General features: G+C 43.3%; 1 protein-coding gene across 10 annotated transcripts in view; it reads right to left on the bottom strand.

The window, feature by feature from the left end:
* The window catches only part of EPHX1 (epoxide hydrolase 1), a 24,931-nt gene extending 6,277 nt beyond the window's left edge, over positions 1-18,654 (bottom strand). The window contains exons 1-6 of one of the 10 annotated variants that reach the window (XM_086870211.1): positions 15,785-15,979; positions 13,330-13,421; positions 5,147-5,331; positions 3,580-3,760; positions 1,166-1,393; positions 248-377 (exon numbers count right to left, since the gene is read on the bottom strand). In XM_086870211.1, the coding sequence (XP_086726337.1) occupies positions 248-377; positions 1,166-1,393; positions 3,580-3,760; positions 5,147-5,326 (719 nt within the window). In that variant the 5' untranslated portion in view covers positions 5,327-5,331; positions 13,330-13,421; positions 15,785-15,979. The other 9 variants (XM_023922910.2, XM_086870256.1, XM_086870192.1 and 6 more) reach the window with 9 other exon arrangements.

Below are 18,654 nucleotides of genomic sequence, written 5' to 3'. Positions count from 1 at the left end.
CCTCCTTTTTTTTTCTTTACAAGTACTTGTCCTACTCCAGACCTCAGCAAGGCCATGACAAAACTACTGCACAACTATTTGAAAGAAAAAAACATTAAATATAAACTAGAGTATGTAATTCTGGATCTTTGCTTAACACTAAGCACCAAAGAGAGAAACCACACAGCAAGGACGTGGACAGGAACTCCCAAGTGCACAGGAAATAACTATTCACAGAATAAAACAGCAGGGCCAAGGGGGTACTCACTTGGGAGCTATCTGAGCCAGGTTGGTGCAGATGAGCCAGCCACAGTCACCACCCTGGGTGTAGAACTCATTGAATCCCAGTCTGAGCATCAGTTCATAAAAAACAGAAGCAGCACTCACAGAGTTGAAGTCTGCATTAAAAGAACAGAACACTTTTGTTGCATTAATTCCACCCAAACTTCTGACCCTGCAGCACTGATTCTCCACATTGAGGCAACGTTCAAGTTCCTCAAAAGCTGCAAGTCCATGTCTCCTTGCCTGACTCTGTGGAAGCCCTTGCTCAGCATTCAAGCATAGAGAACAAGCAGAAACCATGAGGAGAACAAACTCCAGCCTTTGTTACAGACCTCTCCACTGCTCTGAACACTGACCATGAAAATTGTAAGCAGGGAAGCAGAGAAAAGCAAACCCAACCTTGCCCACGTCATTCACCTGCACATGCAATTAAATACTAAATTCAGTACCACTTTAAACTCAGAGCACAAGCTGGGCAAGCAGGTATTTGGCTGCAATCTGCCATGTGGATGCATGAACTGCTTTGTTTCAACTCTTCCTTCTCACCTACTTGTACAATGCTGTCGAATGTGGATGCAAAACACCCAAAAGGAAGAGTAACAAATTGAATTTACCCTGCCTGCTCACTCACAGACAATTCATGGATGCAATTACAACTCTTGAGTTGTCACTTCATAGCTTTTTATGGTTCTTTTCAAATTACCTACACATTGCTCCAGAAACCAGCCAGTGATGTCACCCAAAGTCACCCCCTTATCTCCCTCCTCCCACACCACACACAGGATTTCTGTTTCCTCACTGGGAAAACAAGAAGTATGTACCAGGAGCTGCTGTTCTGCTAACAGAGGCTGCCTCGCTGTGAGACTGAGCTTGTGGGGGTTCATTTTCTTCTCCTGTGTCATACCTTTTTTGTGGGGTGCTTCTGAGAAACCATAACCAGGGATAGATGGGCAAATGACTTCAAAAATGTGCTCATCAGCGAGACCGTGGCTTGCAGGATCCGTCAGGAGAGGGATAATTTTGTAAAACTCGTAAAATGAGCCAGGCCAACCATGAACCATTAATAGTGGCTTTGCAGCCCGGCCTTCAGGCAAACGAGGAGGCTTTACATGAACAAAATGGATATCAATGCCTGTAAAAATAAAATCAATAATTAGCATGCCCAAATTTACTGTCACATCACTGAATTACATCACAACACTGAAAGCAATCACAGAACAGATTACAAATAAAGCTTTTCTCCAGTCCTTTTTCTTGGTGAGTGTGCAAAGACACTGCATCTCTCTGGATGCATTTATCCAAGGACCTTAAAGTACTTTATAATGGGCAATTAAGCGTCACAGCAGCCAAATGAGGTTGGCTACTTCTGTTTTAAAATAGTTTGGCAAATTGAGACACAGCAGCGAAGCAATCTACCAACAGTAACACAGTGACTCACACAGCTTACAGGCAGAGGAGACAATTACATCATTTAGTCCAAGTGCCCTTAAATTTTACCCAAATGTCCCTACATGGCACAGGATAGGCTTCAGTCAGCCACAGATTTTTCTTCCTGAAAGGCCTACAATTGCAGCTTGAAGGCACCAAGAGATAGGGAATCCATCACAACTTGCAGCTGTTTGTTTGGGGGCATGAATCACTTTCCTCATTTTGCGCATGCCTTACTTTCCATTTGAACGTGTCTGGCTTCTGTCCCCAGCCACTGACCCTAAATGCTACACAAAAGGAATTTGAAAAGCCTTCACTAAGTATTCTCTGTCTGTGGAAGCTTCCTGTAATCAAGTCACACATCTTATCTGCTGATAAACCAATCAAGCTGAGCTAAAAGAGAGTTAAAGTGTTCATTTTTGTAGTTCTTTCCTACCTGTTAGCCTATGCTTTCAGTATCTCTTTAAGTGAGTAAACAGGGACCTGTGTTCTAGTCTCCTGCTTGTTCAGTAAAAGGTAAAATCTGCAATGTGGTTTCCATTGTGACTTTTTTCCAGCAGGAAAGCTTCACACAGCACTGCACTACCTGCTTCAGGTGAGCTGCTCTTTCTCAAACTAACTCAGGGCTTTGTTTTCCAGGAAACAGGAATTTGTTCTCAGCAGAGCCTGAATGCCTCATTTCTTGATGTATTTAAGTATATTTTACTCACATCAACTCTACCAGTGATCCCACTGTCTTTCACTGACTTGAGATTTCCCCATCCTTGACACTTCTGTGAATCTCTGAATTCTCTGAAAAGCTTTCAAGTGATGACAGAAGGTAGAAATCTGATACACAGCCTGTTTGACCTTGTCTTTTCATATCTCCTCTCTGTAATCTTTCCCAACGCAGAAATTTCCCTTCCCGTTGCTATACATAGAGCATTGTCCTTAGCTGCTTCTCCCTTTCTTGTCTCAGATGGTGCTTTTTTCTTCTTTTTTAAGGGAAGACTTTCTGTTTTTATCTTTTTCAGCACTAACCATTTAAGCATTTAAATAAATGCTTTGTGCTCTAACCATTATGTAGCACCGTTTATCCCAAATCCATTTAAAATATTATGGCAAACCACACCATTTGAAATAACACACAGTTATGGGTGCAAGTAAAAATGGAGCAAAATGCTCTGTTAAGGTTAAATTTTGCCATCTTGTGAGACAATTGCCTGCTGTGCTCTAGATCTAGGACTGCAGCCACAAATGACCCCAAGCACCATCCTAAATCAGGCATTTTAAAAAGCCCAGTCTGACCAAGCTCCAGCACCAGCAGACCTTGGCTTGAATGAACTCTGGAGAGGTGCAGTGTGCTCTGATTGAAGAGAAACCATTCCCTCACACCTGGCAGCACATCAACCCAAGGGGAAAGGCATTGTGCATTCCTAGGCCTGGGAATGCCTGAAGAAGTGCAGCAGAGCACATCTGCCCTGCCAGGCAGGGACAACCTGCCCAGCTGAGGAGGGCTGCCAGGCTGATGGCCTCACTGTGACAGCGGCAGCTGGGCAGCTCCAAGGAGCAGGAGGAGACATCTGTGGGAATTTTTGCACGACTGCATGCGAGGCAGGGAACATGTGTACATCTTAAGATCCACTTCTGCTTCCAAACACCCATGCTTGGCTCCTGTTAACACCAGCTGACAGCCCGCTCATGCACAGGAAATTCCACTTGTCATTCCTTGTCCTAAAGGCTTCAGTTACAAGGAGATCCCAGCTCCTTCAGCAGTGATGCCAGAGATCCAGACTATGGCAGCCAGGGAGGGAAGGCCCTGTGACACAACCACAGCCTTCTTCCCACCAAGTTCCCTTGCAGACAAATTTATCTATTGTTGTTTATATTTTAAGGGGAAAAACTACACACCTTGAATCTTTGTTTTGAATTGTGGGTACTTGTTGAGGACTTCAACTTGTTTCTTCCAATTGAACTGGTTTTTCCAGTAAGACACAACCTTCCTGAGATGCACTGAGTTAGTTCCATAATGGAAGCAACTGTTCTCCAGTGGCTCAGTGAATCGAGCCTGGTCAAGTCTCCTAAATAAATCCTACAGCAAAAAAGAGAGAAGAGACATTAAAAGCACTTGTGTCTGCTGTCTTGGGCTGTGTATGATTTCTAGTTATTCCCCCATGAAATGAGAGCAATGGATATAACGTCTCTAATTAGACACCTGTGCCTTTTGCTGATGCTCCGTCACTGTTCCAGTTCTTTTCCTCCTCCAGATGGCCTCCTTCCTCTTCCATTCACAGCTGTTCTCAGCCTTTGTTCTGCAGGGCTGCCTAACCTGTCTGCCAGGCTGAGAACCACAGAGGGCGAGATGCTCTGCTGGCACTGCTGTGGCTTCAAAGAGCCTTTCCAGGGCACTTTCCTCACAGACAATGCATGATCTGGCCCAAACCTTTTGCTTTCCTACCCAAACCCAGGGGTAGGAGGTCTTCACCAGGAAACATTCAGAAGGATTTTGCATAAACAGAAATTTGGAGAAATCAGACTGAAATTAAAGTTTGCCAATCTGGAATAACAATGACAGTCACCTTCCCACTGCACTTCAGGAATACAGGGGATGCTGGTGATACTGCAAGATCACTCAGCAGGGAAGGACAGCCAAGAGCCCCTTCCTACTGCCAACAGAACCACAGAGTAGCTGAAAGGCCGATCTGGAAATCTAATCCTGCTCAACCTAAGTTAGAAATTATCCATCTTAGTGTCTGCAGTGTAAGGGGAAAACATAACGGAGACCAGTGTCCCTCGATACTACTAAGAAGGGCAAGCAAAGAGTTAAAAAACCCAGGCCTTGCTGAGAAATTAGGAATCTATTATAAATTAATAATATGAGCAATCCCATGAGTATTGTTTGAACCATGACTCCACAAAGATCTATGAAATCGTTCAATCCCTGGCTTAAACACACACAATCAAAATCTTTCTATCCAACAAATTCTGCAACGTATGTGTTTACTGTAATTACCACGGTAATTTAGTGTTGACCAAAGTAGACTATTAATTACAGAAGAATCAGCATCCAACACAGCTGCAAACATAAAGCAGTCAAGAAAATGAGGTATTTGTAATTGCTTTGGAAAGAAAGGGAAAAAAAAAAAAAGACATTGTTCTTATTCTGGTCTACACAAACTGAGGAAAATGCACAAACAGAAAAACAGAGTTGAATAATCTGTAATATGATTTTTATGTTTATTAGGCTTTGCAGAGTAGGTTTATTTACCAGCAATCATGCAAGAACCAGCTGAGAACAAAATTATACAGTGAGATCTGCCTATTTGTACCTATCTTCTGAAGTACTGAAAAATCCCTTCCCCCAAGGCCTGGACATCACTGGCACTCTGTTGGTTCAGTTTAAAAATTACTTCCAAATACATTCTGCATTTATTTGGCCATTTCTTCCTTCCCTCCCCCAGCACAGAGATTTGCTTACACTCAGCTCTTCCTCTGTAGTCTCCACCTTAAATGGCCTAATACTTGAGTCTTCTTTAGTCACAGGTTTTTGTCCCTTGCCCCACCAGCCATCTTTGAAGGGCAGCATCTCTTCCTTCTTCTTGGAAAATAAGAAGTAGATGAGGAGTGTCCCCAGGACCAGGAACACCTCGAGCAGCATGATGCCTGCAAGAGAGGAACAGAATTCTGGTGAGCCCGATCAGCTCAGAGAGACACACATTCTTTGTCAAGACTACAGAGGTTTTCCCATTTTAGACAGGATTCCAGCTACAGGATGTCCTGGCACTCACATGATATTGATACTTCTGTGAAATTTCTGAAATAAAATGTTTTAACCTGGCCAAATGAGGAAAAAATGTTTTAAATAAAAAACGCGTAATAAAAACAGAACTCAAAGCAAGTAAAGAGACAATGTGGCAATTAAATAGTCATTATAATGTAGATATAACATAAATATAACTTAATAATTGCAATGATATAATTCACATTTGATGCTTTCTCTTCCTCTGAAGCTCTAGATTCCCCACAAATCCCATGGCAGAGCTTCTCTGCAGCAAGGCTTATACACTTCTACTGCTATAGATTCGGAGGGAAAGAAAAACAAGACATATATATACAGAATAAAAGGTGAACAGTGTGAGGGCAGCCACCTTGTACCTCCGAGTCAGCCAGGAAGTGGAGCAGGGATATATTTGCACAACCCTTGAACAGCAGTGCAAAGGGTAGTCACACCCTCCCTTTCCTTCTCCCTGTCAACTGTTTTAAAGAGAAAACAGAAGCCCATACTCTAAAATGTGATCACATTCCCAAGTGATAAAATTCTGTCAAGGTGCAGAACAACCTGATTTCACAGCACATCTGCATAACCCAGCTGCAGGGCTGCTGTGCTTCAGTCAAACGGTGCATCCCAACAATAACAAAAAAAAAAATCCATTTTGAATAGATTTGGACTGTTTTGTGCTGCAAGTACAAAAAAAAACCACTAAGACTTGTATTTAATAATTAACATTTTCAAGCATGCCTGTAAGTGTAAGAAACATTTGTAAGATGGTTTGGGGAACAGTAGTGTCATCATTTTAATGCATAATTTTAAAGTATGTTGTGCTTCAAACACTCATTTGCTGGGGAATTGCTAAGACATCAAGTATTTCAAAACTTCTGTAGGGCAAGGATTGTTTATGACCCAGAATGTCTTTATTCTCTCTAGACCCAGAAGGTTTTGTTGGTTTTGCTGCTGCAGAGTAATTTGATGCTCTGGAATGGCTCAAAGAGTCATTAGAATAGACCAAATTTACTCCTGTATCAAAACAGGAATTTTAACACAAGTTAACAGGAATTCACAGGATTAGAGCAGGAATTAAATTGAATGGAATCATTTAAGTGCCTTTATGTGACAGGACAGGTTTTAGTCAGTTTCTTGAGTTTAATTTTCTGGTGGCTGACAATAAATAAATAAGTATGTAAGTCAAGGTAAGCACCCATAAAACACTTGTACAGAAGCCGGGCACTCTGCAGATTGAGCAAGCTACAGAATAAAAACCAAAAAAACCACCAAAACCCCCCAACTATTTTTCACACATACAAGTGCTACAGCCTTGAAAGTGCTGGAATCCTCAGAAGCTGAAGCTATTGGGAATGACAGGCACTGAAAAGATTTGTTCATTTGTTTCACTGGTGCTTCCGTAATTTCTGCCACTTGTTTTTCTTCACAATGTTATCTGGAGTGCAAGACAACACTCTTTCCCCACCTTTACAACACCCAGGCCATAACTCAGCCCAGAATTATAAAGTTTATCCAATTTCAGCTTGCCTCAGCACACAGACAAATGCAGTTTAGGAGCATCCTGAGCACAATTAAATTTTACTGCAAAGCAGAACTGGAGGGGCTTCTAGAAACCTCAGAGCACTTTACATAGAAATTATACCTACCACAGCATTTTATAACATTTCTACTCCTAAGCCTTCATGGAGAAAAACAGCAACTTCCCCGAAATCACAACACAGCTTGGGCCGTGTCTAGACTAGCAAGGTTCACCACCATAACTATGTAAACACCACACAGAAAAATCCAAACTCTTGGCCAACTCCAATCTGTTTCCAGAGCCCCCCAGCAAACAGAAGCGCTGCTGTCAGCACCAGCCCTGTTGTTCAGGCTGGGCTACCTCCCAAAACAGAGCTCCCTTTCTCCTGCTCCTGCTGCATCAGCACCGCAGCCCCTGCCAGCACCGTGACCGAGGCACAGCACCCAACACGGAGCTGCTCTGCCCAGGAACACAACCTCAGCCCGCTCCTCAGAGAGAAACCCCCGTGTCCTAAGGCACTGGAGTGCCCAGAGCTAGAGAACCATTTCTGCTCCCCCATATCTGCTCTCAAGGACACTTGAGAACACAGAATTTTTGCAGCAGGAGACCTGGGGAGGGATTGAGTGCAGCTTCACATCTCACAAGAATCCTATCTTCTATTGCAGATAGCTGAGGCTGGTGACAAATTGATTTGCAAGAGATGTCATCCTGACTTGGAAGAAGCTGCCTCTGATACGGGCTGGGTTATTTTTTGCTAACAGAGATACTCTGTATTCAATCTCTCCCAGTTCCTTTGAAACTGCCTGTAAAATTCCTGATAATAATGATCAAGGGTCCCAAAGCTCCAACTGTGTCACATTTTCTGGTGAGTGCCCAGGAAGGGAAGGACCAAGTGTGTCACCAGTATTTTAACTTGCAGCAGTTCACTCAACAGGATTGTTTTGTGAGGGTTGAGCTGCTGGGATGCAGCATGTTCCCTACCAACAGCTCCAGCCTGGGCCCAGAGGAGGCTGCTCAGAGCAGTGATTTCCCAAGTTCACTATTCAAGTTGCTTCCCTGGAACCCTTGTGTGCTGTTTGAGCAGCACAGAGCAGCCTCAGTTGTGAGGCATCTGCACCAGAACTTCCTCAGCTAATCATTACTGAGATCTGTGGTGAAATGGAAGGTATCAGCTCCTTAACACTTGTTCCACCAAGCAGCAATAAGGCACCACGAATGTGGAAGGACAAACAGGTACAATAACAGTTTTCTACCCTCAGTTTTCAGAGATGTCACCAGCACAAGTGCTGGTGGATTTTATTGTGTGAAGTCTCTTGATGCAACCACACTGGCACACTGCCTTTATAAATGAGTGCTTCAAAGGGAATCCATGTTTTGGTTTGGCTTTTTCCTCTTTTTATGTGACCAAAGGCAAGATCTCGGAAAGAAATATTTATATTTATTCCATGGTCCTCTGAGACTTTGCTGTTCTCCAGGGTGGATATTGTTTACAGACAACACTTAAATACCTTAGACAGTACTTTTATCCTAAAGAGTTCAAGGAGGAATGCTTTTGGTTTGTTGCTTTAAAAACATGTTTTGAAAGAAAAATGTTGAAATGCAATGGGCCCAGTAAATAGCCTAAAAACAAGCTCCTCCTTGAAGAAGGCCAAGCACATCTTGAGAAGTATGTTTGCAAGAAAACCCCAAAACTTCCTTACAGTGTCTTACAGCTCCCTGTTGGAAACACTCCTGGTTTTCAGCACCTTTTTGCATTTTCATTTGTCCTCTGTCTGTGCATTAACATCAGAACTAAGGGGTCCACAGGAATAGAGCAATTATTATTTACATCAAAGCTATGTCCTGTCTCTTGCTTTGTCTTCATCAATACGCAGGAAGAGATGCCCCAGAGCACAGTGCTCTTTATTTTCAGAGAGGTCATCTATGCAACAGCTTAATGGTAAAATCCCCCTCTCCTTCTACAATTGCCCATCCATTTCAGCATTGCAGCATTAGAATCCATCTGAAACATGTTTTTGGAGAAATAAGCAACTGTGCAGACCTTCACCATAATGCTGGAAATGCGTTCTGGCCCAAACACAGCCCAGCTGCCATGAATGACGTGCAACACCCACAGATTTGAGGATGCTACCAAACCCTGTCAGTGCAAAACTAATGCTGCGTGGCTGAAGCAAGAACTGTGAGACTCTGCTGCTTCCAGAGTTAATCATGGCTTAGGGTTAGTAACATTTTCTCTACAAGACTGGTTTACCAGCACACTGCAAGGGAGCTCAGAGCACTTGGCACACTCTGAGAGATACAAGGTTTATTGATTAATAATTACTCTGCAGGTGAAATAACAGCTCAATTTAGAAGTGATTTTTCTGTTTATTTTTGTTCTCCTACATAAAGTCCCACATCAGGCTTTACCAAGAAGGCACCTCTTTGCTGCAGCATCTCTGTTTACATGTCAGTTTGCTCAAAGAGCACAATTGCAGGTTACTCTTCCCCTAGAGACCTGAAGGAAAAACAACCCCACTGAAGAACTGTCACTGCACAGCAATAAAAAACTCACAGCACTTGTAACAGAGTCCCTGAGCACTGCCTAAAAGGGACCAAGACATGGCACAGGCCCCACAGCTTCACCCTCAGTCTATGTCCTACCATCTCCAGGCATCACATTTTTGCCATCACGTAGCAACAAAAACAGACAGAAAACCATTAAGTCTCTCAGAGAAGAAAATCTTCCTATTTCTGTAGTTTATGGAGCATTATGACAAGCTTGAAAATAGCTTAGCAACGCAGAAATTGCTTTGCCTACAAGGGATATCATCTCCCAGGTGAGCATGAAATGATACATTAACGTTGTAGGGGAGGAGGAGAGGCAGGCATCAGATGAAATAAAGCATCCTACGCAGGAAAGAAAATCAAAGACAGGAAATACAAATCCAATAGAGTTTCTGGCTTGTCTCGATAAGAAATTTAGCATTTACATTTTTTATTGCCACAGGGAGGTGGCACACAATGCTATCTCCAAAACAGCAGGAAGAGATGATATCATCCTATTTTACAGGTCTTTTTTTTTCTCTAGACTGTTCACAATCAGAAATTAGCCAGTACAGAAGGAACTTAATTAGAAGGCTACAAGCAAGGAGGGAGGTCACGTCCCAGAAGCAGTGAAACCACATTCCCTCAGGCCTCTCTCAGGAGTGGGGCATGCTGCTCTCAAGACAGGGTCAGGAGTACCCTGCTGAGGAACACCCCACACCTACAGCACTGAGGCACTGCTCCTGTGCAGCTCTTCACCTGCAGGAACAAGCAACAGGGCCAGTTTAGGCTCTGGGGGTGCCCCCATGCATCTCCCAGAAGTTGCACTTACAGCACTTATCCTTCAAGCCACATTATTCCAGGGGAGTGGTTGAGCACCTTACACAACACACTCCCACCTAACTTTCTCCTACAATTATAATCTGTTGTTAACTCTCCAGTAGTACACTGAAAGCCCACGGGCACTAAGAGCCAAGTCTAGCTAAGCATAAAGGAAAAAAGTAGTATGGGAGTAAGTTCACTGTTTTCCACTTTGCCTCACCCAGGGGCAGCTTGATTATGTAACCACTGGCCAGTCAAAGTTCATATCCCAATCATTATTTAAAATACTGCATACCACCTTCTAAAGAGGAAAAAACTCAATTTACAAGAACACATATTTAAGCAACATGACTTGCTCTTTCAAAGCCATGCCCCACACATTCTTCTGTGCTGCTTAAAAACATGATTTGTTTATCTCAATTTTCCTTGTTTTGCTTCTATTATGCTTGAACAAACCCACTCCCTTTCAAGAGTCTGAAAAAAGCCTTTGGGCTACATAAACTCAAACTGACAGAATCCAGCTTGGGATCTGTGTAATGCCCATTATTGTGATCTAATGACTGTATGCATGATTTAGGAGAAAGGAGATGCACTCCCCATCTGCAATAATTTCTGTTTAAGATTCTGCAGACAGAAAAGCCACAAAAGGATTCTTAAATCAGCATCATTCAGTCATGATAATTAAGAGTGAAAGAACTGTTCAAACTACCATAATAATGCATTAAGGTTAGATCATACAAAGATTTATTTATCCTATCCAGCATTTATTTAATGACCCTCAAATCCCATCAAGAACAGATTTTTTGCAGAGGTGCAGAGAAGTGACAATAGCCTGGCATACAATGGAGGGTGAACACAGCTGAAAGCTCTCTCAAATCGCATCTTCCAGTTTAAAGAGGGAAGGATACCATGCCAGTAACAAGTTTTTTTTTAAAACAGTTCTTAGCCACTATCCAACCAACTAAATTACACAGTCCAAAAGAGTCCAAACAACACCTTGAGCTTTACTTCAACTTTTCATTCCTAGCGTCTGAAAAGAAATTATGAATGGCACATGGTTCTGTTTTGCCTTCCACCAGTTTCTAGCAATAATGAGGTTCACCTCCTCATCCCATGCCAGCAGCTGCATTTTACAGAGGAGGTGGAAATGAACCAAAAAAATTGAGATATTACAGATAAGGAAATGAGATTGAGGTAATTGTTCCTCTGGCCTTAAGGAAAATTTGGGCTCTATTTTTAGCTTTACCAAATCCTCCTGTTGTGAAGAGTAAAAGGTTACCTTCCTTCCATACTGTGGTGTTATTGCCAATGTTTTGCCTGCCCTGATCTCCAGACAGGACTTGTTTTCATCCCAAACTGCTTGGTGGAACAGCACACATGTCTCCTTCTATTCACTGCAGGATCTTCCATTGGTCTAAGTCTCTTAAGATTCTTCCATGGAATCAGGGACGGAAAGATCTTTTCAGCTAGCAGATTTACAAGCTTTTTGTATTGGCACTGTTAGAAAACTGTGTTACTGAAACCTTTAATTATTAAAACATGCAAAATTGACGTATATGTGGTGCTTTAGAGGGAAAAAAAAGAGTGCAAGCAGTTTGAGGTATGTAAGAACAAAGTACATGACAACCATTCCATTAAAAGAAGGTGTGGAGATAGAAATGATGAATATAAAGACTGCCGGGGGAATTTTCTGGCAGACTGCACATTGTGAATTTAAATTAGGATCATGACTCCAAGTAGTAGGGGCAGCATGAATGAAAATGTGCTCGTGCTCCTGCTCCTATGACATGCACAGTCTAACCTCTGTGGGGCCAAACTCCCTCCTTCCTCTGGGATGCAAGGTGACCTCCATCTTCTGTGATGCCAGACCTCCTCTTAACCTCTGTGACACCAGCCTCCCTCTTACCTTTAGGATGAGACTCCATCCTCCATTAGTGAAGATTTCCTGCTTTTTTCTGTGACATCAGATTATTTCTTTCCTCTGTGATGTCAGACTCTTATCTCTGTAACCATTTCTTCCTTTCTCAGTGATGGCAGACTCCCTCCTTTATCTTTGATACCAGACTCCCTCCTTTCTATAGGACACCACATTCCCTTTTACCTCTACGATGTCCAACTCTGTCATACCTCTCTGATGCCAGACTTCTCTCTTCCTTCCTCAGTAAGGACACTTCCTTCTTCCTTCCTGATGCCAGTCTCACTCTTACCTCTGTGCAACACACACACACACACACACTCCTTCCTTCCTTGATGCCACACTACCTCTTACCTCTGAGATGTCCAAATCCATCACACCTCTGTGATGCCAGACCAGATTGGCTCTTCCCTGTATCCAAGACTCTCTCCTTCCTCAATGTGAAATGACTTCAATCCTCTGTGGTGCTCAACTTTTTGACATTTCCTCCTTTTCTATGATTCCACCACTCCTCCTTCCTCAATGATGTCTGACTCCCTCTTACCTCTGTGATGAGACTCCTTACTTCATCCATGATTTCAGATTTCCTTCTTTTTCTAGGACACCAGATTCCCTGGCCACAAAATGTGAATGCTCCAAGAACAATGCAAGAAATGTGCAAAATAACATATAAGATAATCAATTCACTTTGCCTAGAGCTATAAGTGTAAAAGGAAAGAAGAATATTAAATGTGACTATGGAAACAGGAAGAGATTGAAACTTGTTATCTCTCTACAAAGACTTCATTTCCAAAGAGGAAAGGAACTTTGAATGATGCCAGAGGAGGGGAACAGATGGTAGTCATCATTTTCTGTCAAATAACTGCAACACCAAAAGGATGTGCCAGAGTAAACATGTAACAAGAACAATTCTTGTTACTTTATCTCTCTCTTAATAACAATATTTAAGTTCTGTTTGGATTCCATGGCCTTTATCTAGAAAAGTGCACTCTCTGTACCCACCAGATTAGAGCAATTAACACTCTTGATGAAGCACCCAAGAGGGACAGGTCCTCCAACAGAGCTTGGGTTTTGACTAATCTTACATGGGTGTTTTACCTGAGAGGAAGACTTGTCTTCTATCAGACAGCAAAACACACCGAGGCTGCAGACACAGGACAAACAGGGAGAGCAAGAGTTGTGTGTCTTCACTGCAAAATTCACAAGATGGACAAAATTTGACTGCTGGGTGCAATAAATGTGAGGAGAATTGCTTGAGACAAAGAAAGAACAAAACGCAAAAATTTGCTGAGCACTTTCCTGTCCCAAGGATTACATCCAATAATCTCCTGCAGAGATGTTTCAAAAAAAAGCTGGAGGAATGTTGGGTAACAATTCACTTTTCAGAGAGAAAACCTAGCAAACAGCTCCTGTTATTTAATCCAGCAGGATCCCTCCATAAACACAATCACAGGTAATTTCTTCATTCTGGCAAATGCGCTATTGAAAAAAAGAAAGAACAACTAACAAAGAATGGCAACAATTCCCACAAAAATATTCCCAGCCCTGCCAATCAGAAACAATTTAATCAATAACAATGTGCTTAAATATATATAAAAACTGAGAATGCTGCTTCAAAAAAACCAACCATAAACCCCAGGGTATATTCAAATCACTGTCAGCCATCCTGCCATGTCTAGCATGACCAAAATATTAAAGCAAATGCTGCTTTAGAAGAAGATGTTTTGTGCTTTACTATTTATGTAAATACCCGTTTACACACACAATGATACTTTTAATTAAAAATAATGTGTTCAGAGGAAGAATCCAGGACTTTTTCAGCAGTAGTATTCAGAAGGGAAAAAAGTATTTTCAACATTAATTACAAGCAGACCAAAGCTCTTCAGAGAGAAGCAAGACGCTCTACTTTCCAAGTGACTTTTCTTTGGGGACTTACACAGTAATTAGAGATCTATTTGCCACATTTGGAGCTTGCACTTTAAAGAAGACTGCCCTGATTCTGGGATTGTGCATGGCACAAAGAAAATACTCTTGCAGGCTCAATGAAATAGTGCACACTCTACCACATGGGTAAGGCTTTACCTCTGCTCATCTGGCCACAGAATTTGAATACTCTGACTATAATGCAAGAAATGTGCATAGGAACATGTAAGATAATCGATTTACCTTGCCTAGAGCTATAAGTTATACTTTACCCAGCCCTGCTTTGCTACTTCTCCACTGACAAATTACTTGACAAACTATTACTGAAGCAACAAGAATTTCTGGGAGCATTACCATTCCAGAATTATTACCCCAAACAGTTTAATTTACCTGTTGTAATTACTCAGAACAAATTGGTCCTTCCACTAAGGAGCCTGAGTTTGTTTCACAGTGCTTACAAGATTAAAACATTGCCATTTCATGCCTAAAAATACTGGGTAGGTCTGAAAGATTTGTTGAAACCCTGGATAAACAAAAAGGCTGAAAAGAATGGTATTGCCCTACAGAATGACCAAATACCTAAAGTACAGTAAATCAACAGGGGGGGGAAAAGCCTTTTAAAGCACGCAGAAATCCAATACCTATTTTGGGCAATTCATACAGACAAATTGCAGGTGGATTCTGGCTGCACTGGTTATTACCAACTGTGCTCTATTTCAAATTATTTACTTCAAGGCTATGATTACATGAAATAAAATAACAAATTCTGGGAAAAATAACAAGCCACCAGAGTTTAAGCAAATCATACACAAGTTTTTACATTAATACAGACTGGAAAAGATGTAGAACAAAGAGCCATGAACTTGACACTGTGCCAGGACCTTCCCCACAAAGACTTCAGCTCTGACAAAGATCTAATCCCTGTCCTTGGACAACTTCAACTGTGGATTGATTTTCAAAGCTGCTTAATTGCTTTTGGGGCCTATCTTCCATCGATTTTCAGTAAGCATTAGCAATCTGTGCACTCAAGCCTCAGCTTTAGCTTACTTCAAACAGGAGCAATATCTGCTTCAGGGGAGAAGCACAGCATCTCCAAAGAGTAGTGCCAATCAAACATGAACCCTGCATTTGTGGCTCTCCGAGTAACTTTGAAACATTGGCTTCTAAGACCGATCCTATCTTGTAGGTTCACCTAAAATCACTAGACAACTTATTTTAGATAAAGCTAGGCTAGGAAAAGAAGGGAAGGGAAAGCAGCCTAACTCAATAGAGTTAGAAAACTAAGCAATGCATTTGAGAATGGCATGTTTTAACTCCTGGGCAATCAAAATTCCAACTGAATTCTGACAAACTGAACCCAGCCTGAGCGGAGAGTGCATAATTTCCTTAGTCTTTGCAGATTGTTCAGTTATGCAACAAAATACAGGAATTAAACTTACGAGGTTTTCTTCTCACGCCTAAAATGCTTGTTCAGCAAAGGGACTTATGCATAAAGTACTCAATCAAAACATTTTCATGTCTGACAAAATTATCCATAAATAAATAAAACTTCAGTTTCATATCCCCATTTAGAAATGAGCAAATAAACCAAACCAAAACCATTTACATGCCAATAGTTCAAGCCACTTACTCTAACTAAGCAGGAAAACCTGGCCACATTCCCGAGGAACGCTAAATAAAATTGGTGTTTAAGCACTGGTAAGTCCCGCTTATCAGGGACCTCACTCTGGAGAAGCACCCCTGGCTCCAGCAATCCAGTTGGGAATGCCACATACGCTCCCATCCCAGGAATGCACATTAGGTCCCTCCTGTCCCCGAAATCAACAAAAAAATCTCCAGCCGACCCACGGCGTTATTGACACTCGAACAATTCCCATTGTTAGGAATCCGTGGAGCGCCAGCTGCGGAGCACCGCGCACCCCTTCAGTCTCTGGCACGTACGGACCTTCGGCGCAGCGCCCGCGGGTTTGGACACACGGAATCGCTTGGAAAAGCGCTTTCCTTCAGCGCATGGGAAGATGAAGCTCCTCTCTCCGCTCGCATCCCGCCAGGGAACTTCCCAAGCCGAGCCCGTCCCGCCGCACCCTCCCGGGACCGCGCCCCGCCGCTCTCACCTGCCGGCCCGGAGAGGGCACCGCGCTCCCGGAGCCCCCCGAGCCCCCGGCCCCGGCCTCGCTCCGCAGCCCGCAGGGAGATGGAGTTCTGCCCGGGGCCGGGGCACAGGGGCTCCGGGCCACTGCGGCTCCGCAGCTCTGTCCCCGCACAGCCCGCCGGGCGCCCCAGGCGGCGAGCGCTGGCTCCCAGCTGCCCTGCCAGAATCAGGGCACGGCCGGGCAGCCGCTGCGTGGAACCAGCACCTGGGAGCTCCCAAGGGCTGCTAGCCGGGCTCAGCGGCGCTCGCCGCTCCCTAGTAGAGCTCAAGAGAAACACAGACTCGTGCCCAGCAGAGGGAACGAGCCGAAAATGCACCCAGCGGGGCTGCTCGTTCTCTGAACCCGTGTTCTCCAAGGCCGGTCTTCCAAACTTGGCCGCAGAGATCTAAACAAGCCCCAAGAGGTCAGGTTGTAGCAACTCATCCCACCAGGAAAAACATAACAAGGAAATAGCAAATTCTTGATTGTCTCTGAGGTTTTTCCATTCAATCTCAGTTTTCACCTTTCACTTCACTCTTAAGATCCAATCTTCTTTTTTCATCACCTCCATGCCATCTCAGCTCCTGTTTGGATTGTTGGGGTCTCAAGAGACAGACTTGTGATCACAGATAATGATTCCTTTCACATCTTTCAACCTCTTCAGCCCAATCATCACAGTCTGCTCAAACAGCTCTTTGCTCAGAGCCTTTGGTGCAGCTCTCATTGTTATTTTGTCCAAACAAAATTGTCTATTTTGTTATGAGCAAAAATAGTACCTAAATTAAAAGGTAGTCTTCTTTAAAGCAACATGTCCATAAACTGTTCTGTAAGTTAGTTTAGTACTTTTTTGTCGTTTTTTTCTTCCACACCAACCGTGCTGGCTGAATCCTGCCCCTTTTGGGGCATTTATCTTTACAAACTGCTCTGCACTATTTTTCTTGAGACACCAAAAGCATTAGTAGCAGTCCATCTTCCTTCTGTAGGACTACAGGGATTTCACTTCCATACAAATAAGATGTTGTTGAATTTCATAGTAAACATAACTTCTATAGGATGAAAGTTAAAAATGCAACTGTGTTATGTGCCAAGGTCATAACCCTCGATTACAGCTACCACACAGATACTTGTCACAGCTTAACCCCAGCTGGCAGCCAAGCACCACACAGTCACTCACTCACTCACTCCCCCACCAGCAGGATCGGGGTGAAAATCAGAGGAGTAGAAGTCAGCAAACTCATGATAGAAATAGACACTTTAATAGGTAAAGCAAAAGATGCACACACAAGAAAAGCAAAACAAGGAATGAATTCCCTGCTTCCCAAGGGCAGGCAGGTGTTCAGCCACCTCCTGGAAAGAGAGGTTCCATCACACACAGCAGTTACTGGGGAAATCAGTAACTCCAGATCTCTGTCCCCTCCCAGCTCCTTGTGCACCCCCAGCCCCTCACTGCTGGCTGGGGTGAGGAGCAGAAAAGGCCTCGACTGTGTGCAAGCACTGCTGAACAATAACAAAAACATCTCTCTGCTATCAGCACTGGTTTCAGCACAAATCCAAAACAGCTCCATTCCAGCTACTGCAAAGAAAATTACCCCAGCCAAAGCCAGCACAACTCTCTATTTGACTATTTTAACTAATAAAAATTTGCATTTCTTCTGTACTCTTTTTGTTATAAAGATGCCAATTCCAACCCCTAGTTAGTAACTCCAGCCTCTGTAACTTGCTGAAGAGGTGGTGCCATACCTTATGCAGGCTGTCCCATGTTCTGAAAACGTGTGCTCAGTCATCCAGGAAAGCACCCTATTACCACTTTTTCCTTTCTTCCTTTTCTTGAAGTGGACAGGGTAATACAAAGTCCCTGTTGTTGAGATACCCTTGTGGCACAGGTGTTTTCTTGTGGGTGTTCACATTCTTAAACAGACAATTCACTTAACAGTAGCTTTTCCTCTGTGCTTTGGCAGCAGTGAACACTCAGGAGACACAGTTTAGTGGCAGGGTTGGCAGTGCTGGGTTAATGGTTGGCCTTGATGACCTGAGAGGCTCTTTTCCAGCCTAAGCATGATTCCTTCAGCAGTAGCAGCAGTAAAGGTCAGTGTGTAAAGTAGGTACCTCAAACAGACACGGGACAGAGGAAGATTACACCAGGTTTAGTGCTTTACATGGATCCCTCCTGACTGGAACTGGTTTGGCTGTTTATTGTGAAAATCATACAACTCCCACAGCCTAGCTGAGGACAACACAGAGATGCAAATACCACTAAAGGCAAAAGGCCAGCCATGTCCTGAGGTGCATCAGGCACAGCATCTCCAGCTGGTCAAGGGAGGGGATTGACCTATTCTGCTCTGTGCTGGTCAGCCTCACCTCGAGTCCT

The sequence above is a fragment of the Cyanistes caeruleus genome, chromosome 2 (assembly GCF_971803275.1).
Source record: "Cyanistes caeruleus chromosome 2, bCyaCae1.hap1.1, whole genome shotgun sequence".
NCBI lineage: Eukaryota > Metazoa > Chordata > Aves > Passeriformes > Paridae > Cyanistes > Cyanistes caeruleus.
This window is presented reverse-complemented; position numbering and strand designations above follow the sequence as displayed.